The sequence below is a fragment of the Rhinatrema bivittatum genome, chromosome 7, assembly GCF_901001135.1.
Source record: "Rhinatrema bivittatum chromosome 7, aRhiBiv1.1, whole genome shotgun sequence".
NCBI classification, from domain to species: Eukaryota; Metazoa; Chordata; class Amphibia; order Gymnophiona; family Rhinatrematidae; genus Rhinatrema; species Rhinatrema bivittatum.
In genome coordinates, this window is record NC_042621.1 from 53519665 (window position 1) to 53537589 (window position 17925).

The 17925-nt window shown below is 43.9% G+C and overlaps 1 protein-coding gene across 1 annotated transcript in view; it reads right to left on the reverse strand.

The window, feature by feature from the left end:
* Positions 1-320: 320 nt before the first annotated feature.
* Positions 321-17925, reverse strand: part of LRP3 (LDL receptor related protein 3) — a 42196-nt gene continuing 24591 nt past the window's right edge. The window contains 5 exon segments of the mRNA XM_029608391.1: positions 321-1756; positions 2679-2811; positions 5177-5421; positions 5423-6264; positions 13977-14185. Of these exon segments, the coding sequence (XP_029464251.1) occupies positions 989-1756; positions 2679-2811; positions 5177-5421; positions 5423-6264; positions 13977-14185 (2197 nt within the window). The 3' untranslated portion in view covers positions 321-988.

Genomic DNA, 17925 nt, shown 5'->3' on the forward strand with positions numbered 1-17925 from the left:
CATCACCTGCTAACAACACAGTCTGAACTGTGTGCCCTGGCGTGCAAATTCTCTTCCCCCAAGATGTTCAGGGTTTTGCAAATTTCACCCAACGCCTGGTTAACACAAATCAGCAGGCCTTTTTTTTTTTAGGGATACGGCACACCCCGCTGCATTAGCTTTACGTTTAAGGCATGTTTGCTGTCGCTGCAGCATCACTTCCCGTTCACCGCAGTGGAAGGTGTGCCCTGGGCTGCATCAGAGAAGTAGGGCTGGAGGTAATGAAACCCCCCTCCCCCCTCAGCGCCAAAACTTCGGCGATAGCTCACTGAACATGTTGCGAGAGAAAAAAAAAATGGCGTTTATTACGGAAGGGTTTGACATCGAAAGCAAATACCATAACAACATATACAGTGGGGAACTTGAGTCAAAACTGGTTTTATAATCCAAGATTCGTTATAAAGAGGAACCACGTCATTTAAAATAAATATAAAAAGGGAGCACTGACCCGTGAAAACACCAGCTTTATCCCGAGATGCAGAACAGGTCGTCCTGCTGGCTTCTTGGACTTAACCTGATTACGCATCTTCAATCACTGTTACAAAAGTGAAATATCTCCTGGAGTGCTCCAACCGTTCAGGGAAGGGATTTCAGAAAGAGCTGTGCAAAAGATAGGCGAGTATTTTCTCCCCGTGTTTTTATTGAGACATTCCTTTTGCTACCCCAAACTAAGCAGTAGAACAAAGTTAAATTCTGAATTGTGACGTCAAAGTGAATGTCACCACAGCGTTCCCGCACCCAATAAGATTGTTTAACTCTCCCCCCTCCAAGGCCACGTGAATCCCTGCCTAAACTCCTCCACAGGGCTTAAAACGACAAGGTGAGCAGTTGTTGTCAATAATGAAATGCCATACCATATAAAAATATATGTTGCGAAATGAAGGCTATTGTGCAAAATTTCAAAAATACAAAATCTAGGAGGCCTGACAAAACAAACAGAAACGTCCTGTCAGCAAACAAGTAAAGAATCGTCGTCACTGGTGTTGAATTCCGAGAGCGGGCTAGGGGACCCGGGCGTTGGCACTTCCACAGAGTGGCAGCAAGCGGCGTGGGCACTCGAAGGCTCTCCCTGACGTGAAGGCATGCAGCAGGAGGGATATTCCGGCCCCCGAATCGGGGCAGACCCCTGCTTCCTAGAAGGCGGTCTCTGCAGCCCCTTGCTTCTGTGACGGCTGCCGTGCGAGGGGTGGCCCTCCGAAGCAGTCCTTCCGCAGGCGGGACCCTCCCGGGAAGCATCCGCGGTGCTTTCGGACAAGGGGTCTCTGAAAGCTTTCCCTGAGTCTGTGTTCAATTTACCACAGGGGACGTCCTCCTCAGGACCCGAAGAAGGCCTGCTGCACCATCCCGCCTCCAGCTCCACGTCCGTGCAAGGCACCGAGGAGTCCGCGGACGGCAGCAGTTCCGCGGCACAGCAGTCCAGGTGCAGAATGCTGCCGGCCACCTCCTGCAGTGCCCCGACCTGGCTGCCGGGGTCGAGTCCCTCGGGAGTGGCCGCGGGAGTCGGGGCGCGACCTTCAGTTCGGCTGAAAATTCCCTCGCTCAAGGCCGTTTGGGAAGTGTGCGATGGGGTCAGGAGTGGGATCTGCCCCCTTGCCCTCGGACGGTGAAACAGCCTGCTCCACAGCCTGCCCAGGCGCCTCCTGGACGAATTCCGCCTGGACGTGTGCCGCCTCATTTGTCTTCTCATAACTGTGCGGATATTCTGCAGTACAGATGCCTGGTAAACAGAGGGGAAAAAAATATGAAAAGGATTAGTTATTCAAGCTCACGGTGAATTCCTCCAAGCTTGCTTTGAGAAAATCTCTCCACAACCCTTAAAAAATGTCTTGCAAAATTTTGGATTTGATTTATTTGTCCTTTCAAACCCAACGTAAGTTACACTCAGGTGCAGAAGGCTTGCAGTCTAACTCTGCACCTCAGGCAATGTGACTTGGCCAAGGTCACAAGGAAGTTTGATGGGGAAAGCAGGATTTGAACTGTAGTTACCCTGGCTCTCATCCCACAGCACTAACCACCAACCTACGCCTTCATTCTGTTTTGTTTCTGTCCAAATAAGCAACCTCACATTTTTTTCATTCCTATGGTAAAAGGGTAGGTTGGTGGTGCTATAATCAGAGTATTATTTTTTTAAGCCTTCAGTATACTCCATTTTTTCTAGTCTCACTAGAAACAAAACTTATTTTGCAATAATGACAATTATTTTTTTTATTTTTTTTTAGTATGGAGGTATTTAATTCAATCTAACATAATGCAATGATGTTTTATTTTGATTTTATGTTGGCAGGAAACGTTTATAGGTTCCACTATTTGGAAGTCTATTTTGTTTAGGAAGAGAGAACCTATTTTGTCTACATGTTTGTGACTCTATTTGTTTCTTATTTATGAACGTTTTCATGTCAGAAGCTTAGAACAATGGATAATGCGGCACAAATATCTTTTTTTAAAAATATCATATAAATGAACATAAAGAAAGAACATTTTAGAATTATTAGTTTGACGATCTCGTGACAGCAACAACAAAACAATATATATATACATACACTGCTCTATTTGGTTTTCTGCATTGGCTTTTCTAGGGGAAGAGCCAGTAATACACCAAAGCAAAAAGGTAGTTTTGACCGAATACTATTTCAATTTACTTGTGACGCGTTGTAAACTGGAAAGTCTTCCACCGGCGGTATGAGCCCTTGCGCGATCAGCTGCCCGTACGAGGGGGGTGCCTCACGACGTACGAAGTCGGCCTCCAGGCGAGTCATCTGGGTCTCGAACGCTCTGCAGTAACAGATTTCGGGGGGTGTGGAGGGGAGGAAGAACAAGCGCGTCACACAGGGAAGAACGTAAGATTCCTAGCAAGGAGGGCTTTCGACGAAGGTACCAGGGGACGGCATCTAACAAACGGCAGAGGTGCAAGCACAGTTCACTGGAAGTTGCTGAAACCTTGGCAATTGGAGCTAACTGCTCCCAAGTTTCAAACTCGTGCTAATTCAGCCCCCCCTTTCTTTCTGTCCAAAGATGAGTACAAATGAATACTTCTATTTGTGCTTAAGGGAAGAGTTAAGTAAGCAAATAAATAAAACACCATAAAGCGATAACTGCACATGGCATCTTGGAATCTGTCACATGGGACTTTCTGGCCTAAGTGACGCCAGAAATAAGCAAACAAGCAAGGCAGTCCAGATCACATTTCCTGAAACTCCAACAGAACCAGATACTGCACATTAAAATAAGTTAATGTATGGGTTAACAGAAAATCATTATGATCTAGTAAATGCACAGCTTAATTTGCTTTGGCATGGTTTGCTTATCGGGCATTTGAGTTACAACTGGGCATGCTTCTTCCATAAGAACTACAATGGGACTTGTCTTATGGTGGTTTAGTGACACCCTAGTCTTTCTCCCACCAGAAAGGTCATGAGACCATTATTTCTAATTATTTGGAAGAGAAAAATCGGCTTTTATTCCGAAATTATTTGGAAAGAGCGTTTGGTTAAATGCTGTCAGACGTCAGTGACCATACAAAGGGTTGGATATTCCTTTAAAATTGCCTCCTCGAGTCTGTACAGCTCGGGCTGAAGCAGGTGCCTTAACTGCAAGCTGGTCGGAATCAGACACCCTTATCTCAATTTTAAGCAAAAGGCAGTGGAAATGTAAATGTGAAATACCATAGATGGGGAAAGAATGAGACATCCCTTTACCTCTCCCCTCCTTCAAGTCTGAACTGTAAAGAGGCCAATATTAAAGAAACAAAAAAAACAGAACTTTATAACTTATCTGGATAAGTTTAGCTGGATAAGTTATCCTGGATTTTCAATGAGATAAATGTCCCACTGAATATCCCTGATTAAAGTTATCCGGCTACCTTCAGCCAGACAACAATAAACCTAACCGTCTTTCTTTTGAATGTCGCCAGTTAGGCGTAAAGTTAGTTGGCCTTATGTGGCCGGATAACTTTAGCTTTAACCGGCTATATTTAAAAAGAATACCGCCGGTCAAGCAGCGTCACAGAGTGTAAATAAATAAATAAGTAGAACCACCTCATGGGTCCAACACCCAGTGTGCTGTCCCCCTCCCCCCTCCCAAGCAGACCCTGCAGGACGGAGCCTCCCTAACTCTTCCAAAACCTTCTGGGATGACGTTAAAAGTTAAAAACTGCAATGGGTCTAGGGCCGGCCTCCTCCCCCGGTTCTAAATTATAGAGGTGCCTATGCTCCCCCTCCCCCCAGTCCCTGCCAGTACCTTTGCCAGTGTCACTCTCCAGCCCGGATCGCAGTAACTCTGCCATCGTGACCCAGGCCTGGCACTTTCTAGCATCGCTATGCGAGCAGGCAGGCAGGGAAAGGGTCACTGCGGCACTATTATTTCTGAACCGGGGGGGCGGGGAGGAGGGAGGCCTGTCCCAGACCCATCCCGATTTTAACTTTAACATCACCTCAGAGGGGTTGGAGGGGGGAGGGGGGTAGCATGTGAAAGCTTGGTCCTGCAGGGCCTTCGGTGACTGCTAGAGTTGTGGGGGCAGTGATAATGAGACTTAAGCCCGCAGGGCTTAGTATCATTTTTCAACTCTGCGGCACCGCCTCACCGGCGATATTCTTTTGAATATATCCAGTTCAGGCTAAAGTTATCTGGCCACACGAAGCCAGATAACCTTAGACCTTTCTTCAGAGCATGTTCAGAGTTAGCAGATTAACCTATTCAGCTAACTCCTAATATCAGAGTTAGCCGGATAAGTTAATTGCCCTGGAATGCCCCTATTACTCCTATTATTTATGCGACTTATTTTTAGCTTGATACATCCTGGGGATATTCAGAACTCAGAATTTAGTCAGATAGCCTGTGAGACATCCAGCTAAATGCCTTTAAATACCGGCATCCTTGGGACTACATATCTTTACTTTCTCTACCTGAGCAGAGAGAGAGGTCAAACTATATTACTCGTAAAGTAACCTGCCGTATTTTTGTTTTCTAAGAAGACAAACACTAGCAACAGTAATGCATGCAGAAAAACGTCACTCACACCTTTGTATTTCATCTTAGCTCAGCCGCAATCGGATTAATTAAATTATTTTTTAAAAAACTGTAAAATATGAGAAAAGGCACAAACAGTAGAAGCAGTTATGACCATGCATAAGATTGGCACCTGTATTCCCTGCTCCTCAGTGAATAGAGTTTAAATGCACATCCCAGGGCTATAACCAAGAGCAAGCCACATACAAGGCTCCCAATAAGGGCGGCGGTAATTACTTTTCTGGGCACAATGACTAGACAGTTGTGCTCGTCACTTCCGTCCTGGCAGTCCTCTTGCCCGTCACAGCGCCAGGTCTCAAAAATGCAGAGGTTGGTGCTGCAGTGAAAATTCCCTGGCTGGCAGGAGAAACAGTTTTTTTTCGTCCGATCCGTTGGGGCAATTCTTCTGGTTGTTGCATCGCTCCAGCAGGGAGTAGCACAGCCCGCTGTTGCCCTCACAAGGGTACTCGTTCTTCTGACAGGCCGGGCAGCTCTCTTCGTCCTTCCCGTTGGGGCAGTGCCACCAGCCATCGCAGCGCTGCCTGCCGGAGAAGCACTCGTCGCCGCTGCCGCAGGGGTGCTCCCAGGGGAGGCAGTAGCCCTTCACCTGGTAGGTCGCGTTGAAGCCGTGGCCTGTGCTCTTGGCCCTGGCGTGGTACGAAACCGTGAGCTGGCCCGTGGTGGACTCCACGTTCACGGGGCGCTTGTTGTTGTGGTACGAGAGGGTCTGCACCAGCCTGTCGCCCCTCTCCCCGGTGCCCTCGTACACTCTGACATAGTCGCTGTAGCCCAACTGCAAATCCAGCCGCAGGATAACGTGGCGGTTGTCTTGCGTGTCCACGTACCAAGTGCAGTAAAGGTCTGCGCCGCCGTGGTCGGCGTGGAACAAGTCCGGCGAGGCGAAAGACCCGTAGAAATTGCCGAGGTCTTTGCCACATGAAAGATCAGGGCAGTTCTCCTCGTCTGACCCGTCCCCGCAGTCTTTGACGGAGTTGCATCTCAAGTCGTTGGGCAAGCACTGGGTGGAGCCGGCTATGCTGCACTGGAACGTTCCGGAAGGACACAGGCTGGTCTCGGGCTCGGTTGGGGGGACAGTGCAGTTTTTCTCATCCGAATCGTCCCCGCATTCATCTACCGAATTACACTTCCAAGTACGAGGAATGCACTTGCCGTTGCCGCACAAATATTCATCTGACTGGCAAACGCTCTGGCCTGCTTTTCCTGGGAAGTGGGGGGGGGGGTTCAAGGATGGAGGAAGAGGAAAGAGAAATAAAATGTGACCGTAAGAATTTTAGAAACCTTCCCCACCCCATCCTCCAAAATCATATTTTGGAATACTCACTTCAAACCTATGATATTCTAACATGGTCTCTCATTAACAGTCAAATAGATAGTTTACAAGGCTCTGCGGACAGCGCTCATGGCTGAAAAACATTAGCACTTCATGGCTGAAAGGAATTAACGCGCTTCCAGGCAGGTTTAGTTTACTTATTTACCAAGCTTGCATGAACTGTCTTAAAGCATGAAAAGGATACCATGGTCTCAAATTCCACCCATCACTTGAGGGGGAATAGGGGCCATGGTTGTGCAAAAAAAAAATAAAAACTCAAAAATCTACATTTAATTAAAAAATAAATCAGTATTTCAAGTTTTTTACATTTTTTTTTTTAGTAATGGACCAGCCTAATCCATACCTCTGCAGCAGATGCAATACAGCGCGTTAGCCTTAGCGCTCTGGTTTACTTCACCGTTACCCCACATTTTTTGTGCAGCTAGGTTTCTACTATGCCATATTAAAAATGTTTAAAAAAAAAAGGCCTGCGTTTTAAACACACTGGTGCAAAAAATGACAGCCTACAAAGTTCATTTGCAATTATACTCCCAGAAACAAAAACAAAAAAAAAATCTACACTAGTTCTCTTTTAAAGCAAATAAATGTAAAAGGCATATGTTCTACCACACAAATTAGGTGTGTATACATTGCTATTGTGTTGCACTGCTATCTCCAAACCTGCAATAGTATCAAGTCTGCTAGCAAGGACACTTGTAATCTTTGACCCTATGGTCAAAGGAATTACATATGGTCAATTTTCTATCACCAAATTTATGAAAATATATAATATATGTTGAAACCGCATCAGCAAGCCTGACGACGTGCTTTAATGTAGTCAAAGCCGTCCGGACCTTTCAATCATTTGCGGTTATAGAAAACACAACAGTGTTTCAAAAAAGATGAACAAAACGATATTTTAAATAATCCCGACAACGGACGGTGTTTCGCAACAACCAGTTTCATCAGGAGTCACTACATAGGACATTGGACAAAGTGTTACTGTGTCCTATGTGACTCCTGATGAAGCAACTAGTTGTTGCGAAACACCGGCCATTTTCGGGTCTACTACAAGAAAATTACTCACAGGTACAGACAGACAGATTATCTAAAATAACCTTATGTTCATTTTTGAAACACTGTTGTGTTTTCTATAACCGCAAATGATTGAAAGGTCAGGACGGCTTTGACTACATTAAAACAAGTCATCAGGCTTGCTGATGCGGTTTCAACATATATTATATATTTTCATAAATTTGACAACTAATTGGGTTTGGTGCATAGCTTAGTAAATATCAGACTGGTACATTCCTTTTGTTTTTTTTGGCATTCTGCATGCAGGATTGACTTTGGCTCTTTGTGGTTGTTTTGTATGCAATTTTCTATCACCCCATTGGATGCTTCTCCCCTACCTGCACTTCCTGACTTAAAGGAATGTATTTTTCTATTGGTCCCCTCTAGACCTAGGGCATCTTGGGAGCTCACCCCTTCTCTCGGCCAAGAGGAAGCACCATCTTAGACAAAGGTCTATGCCAGTGTTTCCCAGCTCTCTCCTGGAGGCATACCTACTCAATGTGGTTTTCAGGATATCCAGAATGAATATGCATGAGATAGATTTGTATACATTGGGGACCCAGGGAATGTAAATCTATCTAATGCATATTCATTATAGCAATCTTGAAAACCTGACTGGTTAGATGTGCCTCCTGGAGAGAGCTGGGAAACACTGGTCTAAGCTATTGATCTACAAACCTCTTCCCTTATCTCTGTAACCTGATGGGAAAATTTAAACGTACCTGTTAATTTCCTTTCCTTTAGTCCTTCCAGTCCAGACCAGACAAGTGGGTCATCTCTCTTCCTGTTAGCAAATGGAGACAGAGAAAAAAAAAGTTCAAAGCTGATTTCACTTTAAAGGTCTGGTGATGCCTTCCGCTCTTCAGTATCCTTTGGAAAAGCTAAGACAACTCAAGGCAATTGTTTGTTTTGTTTTCCCAAATCGTTATAACAACCAAAACATGATACAGCCAAAAACTTCACTCCATGGTTATTAACACAGCTCACAATTAGGCTAGCCGCCTTCAATGTGTTTGCTGTTAGATTTCTGACCTTATCAGACTGAGAACCATTGATTGCTGCAGCTTCCTTGGAGTGGGTTCTGCGCTGGTCTGGCAGGACTAAAGAAAAGTAAATTAACAAGTAATTTAAATTTCACCTTCTTTATCATCCATGCTAGATCAGACCAGACAAGTGGGATGCACCAAAGATCTACTCAGTCTGGGCAAGAGGAAGCCACAATAGCTCTCAGAACTCCTGTATCTAAGGCATAGCCTCTCTCTGGTCTCCATGTCCATATTCAGGTGTTTACAGGAGCAAGGGCACTGTACTGCCATTAATTTCTGCAAAAACAGATTCTGACTCTGCCTACAAGGCCTCCTTCACCCTCATCAAGTGAGGTAACTGAGACTTGCAAACTCACGCTGTGTGGTCCATCGTGCTCCTCTCCTTGATTACTCCTGAAACTGAGGTTAGAAACCATTGTGCTTCAATAGGACACATTAATAGGCAAAAGGCCTATCTGAGAAGAAGCTGGTCACCTACAAATATCTCAAAAAGTGACTTACAACAGACTTGAAGTGGATGTCCTCATCCCGGCCTACACTGCCTGACTTTCTCACTCTCATAAGTAAGAAATGCCCGATTGCGATAGCAGTGAAACCCTACCATCCAAAAAAGGAGCATATTGGAAGCACAGTTACTCTTTCCTTTACAACTACCAAAGGGCACCAGGGAAACCTGACTTCAACAACAAGACTCAAAGAGGTGCTACCCTATGAAGCTCGAGAAGAAAGGATGCCTGTAGAGGAGGACTTGCATTCTTGAATCCTCTGAAGAAAACATCTCATCTGAAAGAGTAGCAAGAGAGCTTCTGTGACTGAGTCAAAATCTCTTAGACATTCCATCACCACGACAGGCTAGATTAGACATTACCAGGAAAAGAGCTTTTTCAGTAGCAGGACCATCCCTCTGGAACTCTTTACACCCAACCCTCTCCGCTTAATATCAAATCCTTATTTCAAAAAAGCTTTAAAAACATTCTTTTTTTCAACGAGCATTTAATACTCCTACTAAGCATTTCCCCGATCAAAGATGAAGCTCTCATCTCCCCAAAACTCACCCATCAGACACATATTACCTCAACTTCTCCTCTATCATCCCATCTGCTTTCTTCCTAGGATATTTTAATCCAATAAGTTGACACCCCCCCCCCCTTCATCCCTTTTACCTTCCCTATTCTGTTTACCCATGGCATGTTACCATTATTATTATTTTTTTAATTAATAATTTCTTTTAGCTAGCAATTATCTAGCTACTTAGCTAAATTTATGTATTTTATGTTTATTTTAGTTATATTTTATTTTTATTTTTACTTTATTTTAACCTGTTGTAAACCGTTTTGATAAAATTTTATTTTAAAAAGCGGTATATAAATACTTTTAAATAAATAAATAAAATAAGAGTCTCTTGCAGCAAACCAGCAAACCCTCTGTGAGACTGTGAATTATGCCTTCATCCCAATCTCCTTTGGTGAAAGATTAGAGGGAAATACTGTTTTCTCTGTAACTGACCTTGCAGAGGCTCCAAATTCTGTTTCCTACATGGCCCTCTTTTGTGCCACTGAAGGCTGTCACTCCTAACACTAAGTATCTTCGCTATGTAGCCTGGTTCTCTTACCAGACAAGGTTGTAAAAGAATGGGAAGGATCTTCTAGGGAAGAAAGGGGGAAGGAGCACCCATGCATGACTTCCCTCTCCACCTATAAGGCTCACGCCTACAACGCAAAAGAACCATGAAGAAGACTGATGTATTCCTTACCGGAGGCAACTGAAAAATCATCTGCTCAGGTTCCTTAAAACCACCAGGGAGGGGAGAAGGGGGGAACAGCCTTGTGACACTGGGCTACTGGGCTACTGAATATTACTCTGAGAGATCAAATTGCGTGAGATGCATGTGGATCTGTACCTAAGGTACTACCATTCAAGTTCACTGCCCTAGAGTGCAGAACAGACCCTGCTCGAGGTGGATGTGGAATGGAATAATTGGACACAGAGAATGAGGCCTTAAGCTCATGACATCCCAAGTCTTTTTAGGGACATGAGGCTTCCCTATACTCCAGAGATAGAGAAGGGCTAATTGCTATTCAAAACAATCATCAGTCAGCATAGGGTTTCTGCACCTGCAAAATCCTGGGCTTTCCTGCTTCACCTTGGCCCTGAATAGTAAATCTCTGATTAAAGAAGGAACAAGATTCCCTCCATGCATAGGGAGGCCTTTATTACTCCTTGACTGACACGTATCTGGAGTCCTAGTTAGCACAAGGGGAGAGCCAGTGATGTAGCTGCCAGTGATGCACCAGGATAATGCATTTGAGAATTATCTGGTATTCCCTGGAGGGAATAAGAGGGAATTCCCCTGTATATCTATGTGGGGACCACAAGACTAGGATAATTCATTGCCTCTACTAGTGGAAGACCTGAAATAAATAATACTACACCCCAATCACTTTTCAGGGAAGCGAAGGAGCACCAAAACCTGTGACTGACCAAACCAGCCTAATATCATTGTCCCTGAGGCCTCCACTGATGTTCCCCTAGTGATGTTCCATCAACTCGTGTAGAAGACCACAAGTGTTTCCGTGAAGCAGCATGGCCAGAGCCCAGCAGACCCGCAATAAGGCAGTGATTACCCCAGCCAAATCCGTTCTCCTGTAATGCTTCCCTAAGGAAGGGAGAGAGCTTCCTGAACAGATTGCTTGTAGCCTCTGAAATGGCCCCCAACCAAGACTGGTCCTGGTTGAGGGGGGCGGGGAGGGAGGAGTGTGGAGGAACTTCCAATAAGCCCCTCCAGCTGGCCTCTGAACTTTGGTCCCTAAACTTCCAGGACCGCTCCACAAGAGGAGGATAAAACTGTACAGCAAGGCCGAAATTGCTATGGCCATCACTTTGTGGGGGAATTTGAGAGGCATGGATGTAAACTCTGTGGCTCCAGGCTAGATGGTAAGTCTGATCACATGAAACTCACGGCATCACTAGTTTATTTATTTATTTACTTATTTAAAATAACTTGTTGCTCGCACTATCCAAGATACTGGGCAAGGTAAAATAATAATTTAAAACAAAATTATCTGCGAGACTCACCAACTGTGAACCCATCCGGGAGCCATTGGTTTGAGACCTTCCCCCCCCACACACACCCCACCCCCGCACATCGTTACCTGTGGGAAAGTTCACCATGGCTTCCACTGACAGATGTTGGACCCAACGCAAGAGGATTTGAGTCACGAAGCTATTACACATAGCAGGATTGGGAGGGAGACTAGAGGAGGGAAAAAAACGGTTCAAGTAGATTTTCATTCTTTCTATCGTGGGGGACCCTGAACATTCTGCTTTTCTCCGCCAACTGGGGTTTTAAAAGGTAAGGGTAACTCCTCCCCTATTGTATTTATTTATTTAGAGGCTTTTATATACTGATGAACGTTGGGAACATCTCATTGGTTTACATTGAACAAAAAGTGCAGCTAAACAAGCTTTACAGAGAACAATGAACAATGCGCATAAAGTTGAACAATAAAGGGGAGGTAAATAAACTACAGGGGGGCAAAAACAACTAGGGTGAACTGTAATTTGAACTGAGCATGTTACAAAAGAAATAAAATGTGGGAACCATAAAAATGAAATACAATTAATTAAATAACTTCCAACACCCTATCCTTCTCTTCCCTGGGATGGGAATATAGATCCCTCCTCGTCTTGGCCACTTTAAGGCTGGAATCAGATGTCCCACACTGTGGAGATCCCATCTCCAACAATCAGATGTAGCGAGAAGCACTCAGTGGTAACGGGGACCCAACGAACATCCCCCCCTACAGATTTATCTACCATTTCTTAAAGGCATCACACTGAGAATTAAGGGTCACCAGCATCTATCTCCTGAACAGCCTCTTCACCGAGGCATTACCCCCTTTTCTGAGGAGGTACAGCTGTCTTCTTCTCTCGTCCTGCCAATTACCTAGGAGTGCTCTAGCACCCTTAACAATGCAACCTGAAGTTCTTCCAAGTGGGAACATGACTAATAACTGGAAAATAGTCAAGGAGGAATCTAAAAGGTACTGCCCAAGCAGAACCATCCTGGGATTTTTTTATTTTTTTTTTTAGCAGGCTGCAGTCATTTTCAGCAGCACAAGCTTAATTTGGTCTTAACAACCCATCTAGGAAGCCTCCTTTGAGTAGAATGGAGAACAGCCAGCTCTATAGACTGTTCTCTCAATTGCTCCACTAGAAGCAAGGGTGAGAGAGAGAGAAACTCCAACATGTTTGTATGCCATCTGCTGCAATATGGAGCTGTACAGACTTTTCTGGGGCCCGAGGGTAAATCTGTAGCCCCCTCATGAAATATCAACTATCAGAGGGAAGAGAGAAGTAAAGAGCCTGCCATGCTTGTCTTATTTATATAATTATCTTTTATTTTTAAATTTGTGGGCTCAAAGTGGCAGTAAAATAGCTCTAACCCTGCCAAAAGGAGCACACTGAACAAGCCCATGTGCATCAAAGGGCTGCCTTCCCCCCATAGCCTGAACTGGGGAACCTGCCCAGTTTTGCATGCCCTGCCTGCTCACAAGCCAGACAGAATGCACTGGCTGACATGCTGAGCCGCCGTGACTTACTTGTGGCGTCTCACTTCCAGTATTTTTTCTTTCACACAGAGAAAGCGAAACCAGCAGAGGAAGCGAGAGAGGAGGGTGATCATCTTCAACCCCTGACAGAGTCCAAATCTGGCTCAGCATCATAGAACACCAGGGGGCTGTTCTGAAAGCCTTTATATTTTTTCTCTTTTTTTTAGGCACCCACTCTGCCAGGTATATCAGTCCAAACATTGCTGCAGTAGGAAATTGGTCAGTAGCTCCTGGTGCTGAACCCACCAAGGGAACAAAGGCACTGGGGACCATCTAGTGATTGACCCATTATAATGTGCAGAAAATCTGATCCCAATGAAGTCGGTTTCCAAGGGAGAAGGGAAGAGTCAATCCAACAGGACTGTCACTTGGAGCACCCCCAGGACTGGCCTATGCTCCACCAGGAACCTGGGTCTAAAGCTTTCCCAGGAGCAGCCTAGTCATACAGTAACAGTAGCACCAGTCTGCTCATCTACATCATCTGCTGTTGAGAGAAATATTGAAGAGCAGAAGGTAGCTCCAAACCTCTATATAGGGAGTGAAATCAATTTTGAGCTTTTTTTTCTCTGTCTCCATCTGCTGGCAGGAGAATATAACCCACTTGTCTTGCCTAGTCTTCAATTTTCACACGAATATTTAAAAGAAGTTATAACAAAAGAACTCAGTGACTGTTTGTGAAGTACTCTTGGATTCATCTCAACATCTACAGTAAGTTTCTCTGTTTCCTCATTTATTACTCTGTAAACGTTTTGAAAATTAAGAAGCTGGTCTCTCTGCTTAACTGGAGTCAAATACAGAGCTTAGCTGTTTTGTCAAAAAATGCCTAAACACGTTGTGAGGACAAGACAGCAGATATTGATATATTATTTTTACCTCTGATGTAAGACAAGCGAAACCCCTGAGATTGTCCTGAACTTGATGGGTCCGAATGGAAAAATATCCAAACATGATCCCTCGCAGAGATGAAGGCAGGAGGAATGAATGAGCCACACACTTTGTACTCTTGCTTCTTGGAGGATGGGCCGATCATGAGCCAGTCTACGTTACATTTCTGTGAATCCTCCATATCGAAATTCTTGAAACTGTCCAAGTACAAAATAAAGAAACCCAAGTGGAGTCATGTGAAACCAGAGCTGAGAAAATGTTTGTGAACCTCAAGTACTCCATAATAAGAATTACAAGCTCTTACCACAATACCCTTGTTTAAATAAAGTCTTTTCTTATGCAATAAAAAGGGTACGAATTAAACAATTCTGTGTTTATTGAGATAGTCTTATCTACTTTGTATATTATTGTAATTCGGAATCAGTGTGTGTGAAATAGTGAACCCCCCTAGTTTCCTTAGAGCAATTAATTGTAAATTAGAAGCAGGTCCTTAAATAATTGGGTAACAAGTAAACTACAGAGTAAATCTGAGTAACTTGATGACTGGAGTTTTGGCATCCTGTCCTATAGAAAGGCCCAAAAGGTTTTGAGTTTGGTCTTCATCATAAAAGTTAGCAGGAGCTCATCATATCACAACCAAAAGAAATTTCAGAGGACCTACCAAAAAAAAAAAAAAAAAGAGTAGTTAATGCTCATCTGTCCAGACAGGGTTACTAGACCATTTCTAAATATCTGGGGCTCCATCCATCCATTATCAGACAGCTAATCAACAAATTGATGAAGACTACAGTGATTCTACCCAGGAGCAGTCAATCTGCCAAGATCACCCCAACCCCAAGATCCACTGATGTAGGTAAATTTACCAAAGACACAATCAACAACCCACATTCACAATTTTATTCTTGTTTTTTTCTTTTTCTTATATATATTAATATCTTATAGATCCCAACACTTGGGTCATAATAGTTTTCCTAATTTTTACTTCCAGACAAAAATTAATTTTCTTCAAAAATTTTTTAAAGAGAAACTTGGTTGTTTCATAAACTTTTAAGGTTACCATCCAGGTTGACCTTATTCTTATTTTTAATTATGAACAACCACCTTCCCCCTATATATTATTTGTTTATTCAAAAACATTTTAAAACAATTTTTTTTATAAAAATTCATTATATTTTGTCAAAAATGAATTTTTGTCACTACCAAACTTCACAAACAAGGCTCTTCTTTCTTCTTAAATTTTGAATTTTAAATTTTAAACTGTTCTCCTCCTTGTACATATTCTCAAAACAATAACCACAGTGTAATTAGCTTGACTCCATCCACGTTGTTAAACCAAACGCTGAGGCATCCATCAACAGCAGCGTGTTAGCCCAACATGGCCAGGTTTCAAACTAATTCAAACAATTCTTTATGAGTTAGTCTTTATGAATTTATTTATATGTAGTTGTCTTTATTTGTGTTGTTTTTTTTATTATGTATGTAAATTTTTGTATATCGCTTAGACCTAACAGTGTTAAGCGATTAATAAATTTTATAAATGAAAAAAAATGAAATGAAAAAAATGAATTCTTCATCAGGGGAAAACGCCTGCCCACCGCTCATCTCAGTTCTAAGAAGATATCCATCGTAAATCTTATTCTTTTGTTTATAAATTTTCAAACAGCACGCTCTGCGTTGCATAAATCCTTCTTCAAAAAATGGCGAACCTACGGTCCCATCCACAGCGTCCTCATTTAAAGGGACTGCATCATGTGACACCATACTCACGTAATAGAGAACAGCCTTCCCCTTAAACCCTACCTAGAGCAACGATAGCCAGTCAACCTGGTCATTTAATCCAAACGGGGCTTCTGTTTTTAATTTATGAATCCACACTTGCTCCCTATAATTGAGCAAAGATGCTGTATCCTGAAACAAAGATGTAATTTCCATTTTCTCAATCACAGTCCACGTCAAATCGGAGAAATTATGTTCTTGTTCAATACAGTGACCAACCAACGGTGCTGTTAATACTTTGTTATTTATTCTGGACCTGTGTTCCATCAATCGCAGTTTAACAGCTCTTTTAGTCCGTCCCACATAAACTTTCGGACACCTACAAATGATCACATACACCACATTATATGTGGTGCAATCCATCCAACCCATGTGACTCACCCTCCGTCCAGTATTAGGATCAACCCAACAATCTCCTTCAATGGCATTCTCACACACAGTACACGATCCACATTTGCGATGTCCTCCTTCCCCCAACTTACTGGCTTTACTGCTCACACTGGCCCTCACCACCTTACCTTGAATATTTGGACCCTGAGTGGTTGCAAACACAGGCATCTCCTTAAACACATTGGGCCAGATTTTCTTACCTATGCTCGGGTGTAGATTTGTGCACGGAATCCGGCACGCACAAATCTACGCCTGATTTTATAACATGCGCGCGCAGGGGGGTGCACACTTTTGCACCTTGCATGCGCCAAACCCCAAGGGAGCCCCGATGGCTTTCCCTGTTCCCTCCGAGGCCGCTCCGAAATCGGCAGAGATGAAGGCAGGAGGAATGAATGAGCCACACACTTTGTACTCTTGCCTCAGCAGGAACTTTCCTTTCGCCCCCTCCGCATCTTCCCCTCCCTTCCCCTATCTAACCCGCCCCCCAGCCCTACCTAAATCACCCCCCACCACCTTTATTATTTAAGTTGCCCCTCCCTCTGGTCACTTTTACTGGTCCTTATACGTCAGGATCTCCAAAGTGTCAGCCCAAAACATCTGTCTGCATGATGATGGTGTTGGCCATGCGAGCTGCTGCTAGATCTTTTAGGGGGGAACTCCATCCAGGACCAAATCTGACTCACTTACCAGCACACCTTAGAGCTACTAGATTTCCTCAGTTTGTTCACATCCGCTAATGGTATTACATTGACCATTGCTGCCTGGGGCTGCCTTCTTCTGGAATGCTAGACTGCTGGTTCTGACTGTCTGCCTAGACCTGGATTCACTGGTTCTCCAGTAGGATTCTTGTCTCTACTTCTGCAGCCCTGGATCATGACTTCCCTTTCCACCTATGAGGCTCACGCCTACAATGCAAAAGAACCATGCAGAAGACTGATCTATTCCTTACCAGAGGCAACTGAAAAATCATCTGCTCAGGTTCCTTAAAACCACCGGGAAGGGGAGGGGGGGGGGGAATAGCCTTGTGACACTGGGCTACTGAATATTACTCTGAGAGGAGATCAAATTGCGTGAGATGCATGTGGATCTGTACCTAAGGTACTACCATTCAGGGTCACTGCCCTAGAGTGTAGGACCTGCAGAACAGACCCTGCTCGAGGTGGATGTGGAATGGGATTATTGGACACAGAGAATGAGGCCTTAAGCTCATGACATCCCAAGTCTTTTTGGGGACATGAGGCTTCCCTATACTCCAGAGACAGGGAAGGGCTAATTGCTGTTCAAACATAACACGGTCATACGTTGTCTTGTCCTGGATCACCATTGCCCCCCTTTGTTGGCAGGTTTAATAACCAACTCCTCACAGCTCGCCAATGTTTGTAAAGCTTCTCGTTGCTCAGAAAACAAATTACAGAAAACTTTCTTGTTATTTAGTTGTTCAAAAGCTTCAATATCTCTTAGCACCAAATCCTTAAATGTTAACACATGGGGGTCAACAGAGCCAGGCGGATTCCATCTCAATTTAACTTTCACCACTGATTGATCTTGTATTGTAGAACCTCCCCTGAAAAAATAAACGCAAATTCAACTTTCTAATAAATCGATGTAAGGCAATCCTGCTCTCAAATGAATTATGGAAATTTGTTGGCACAAACGACAGTCCAGAGGGCCAGTGTGAGCAGTAAAGTCAGTAAGCTGGAGAAAGGAGGACATCACAAATGTGGATCGTGTACTGTGTGTGAGAATGCCATTGAAGGAGATTGTTGGGTCG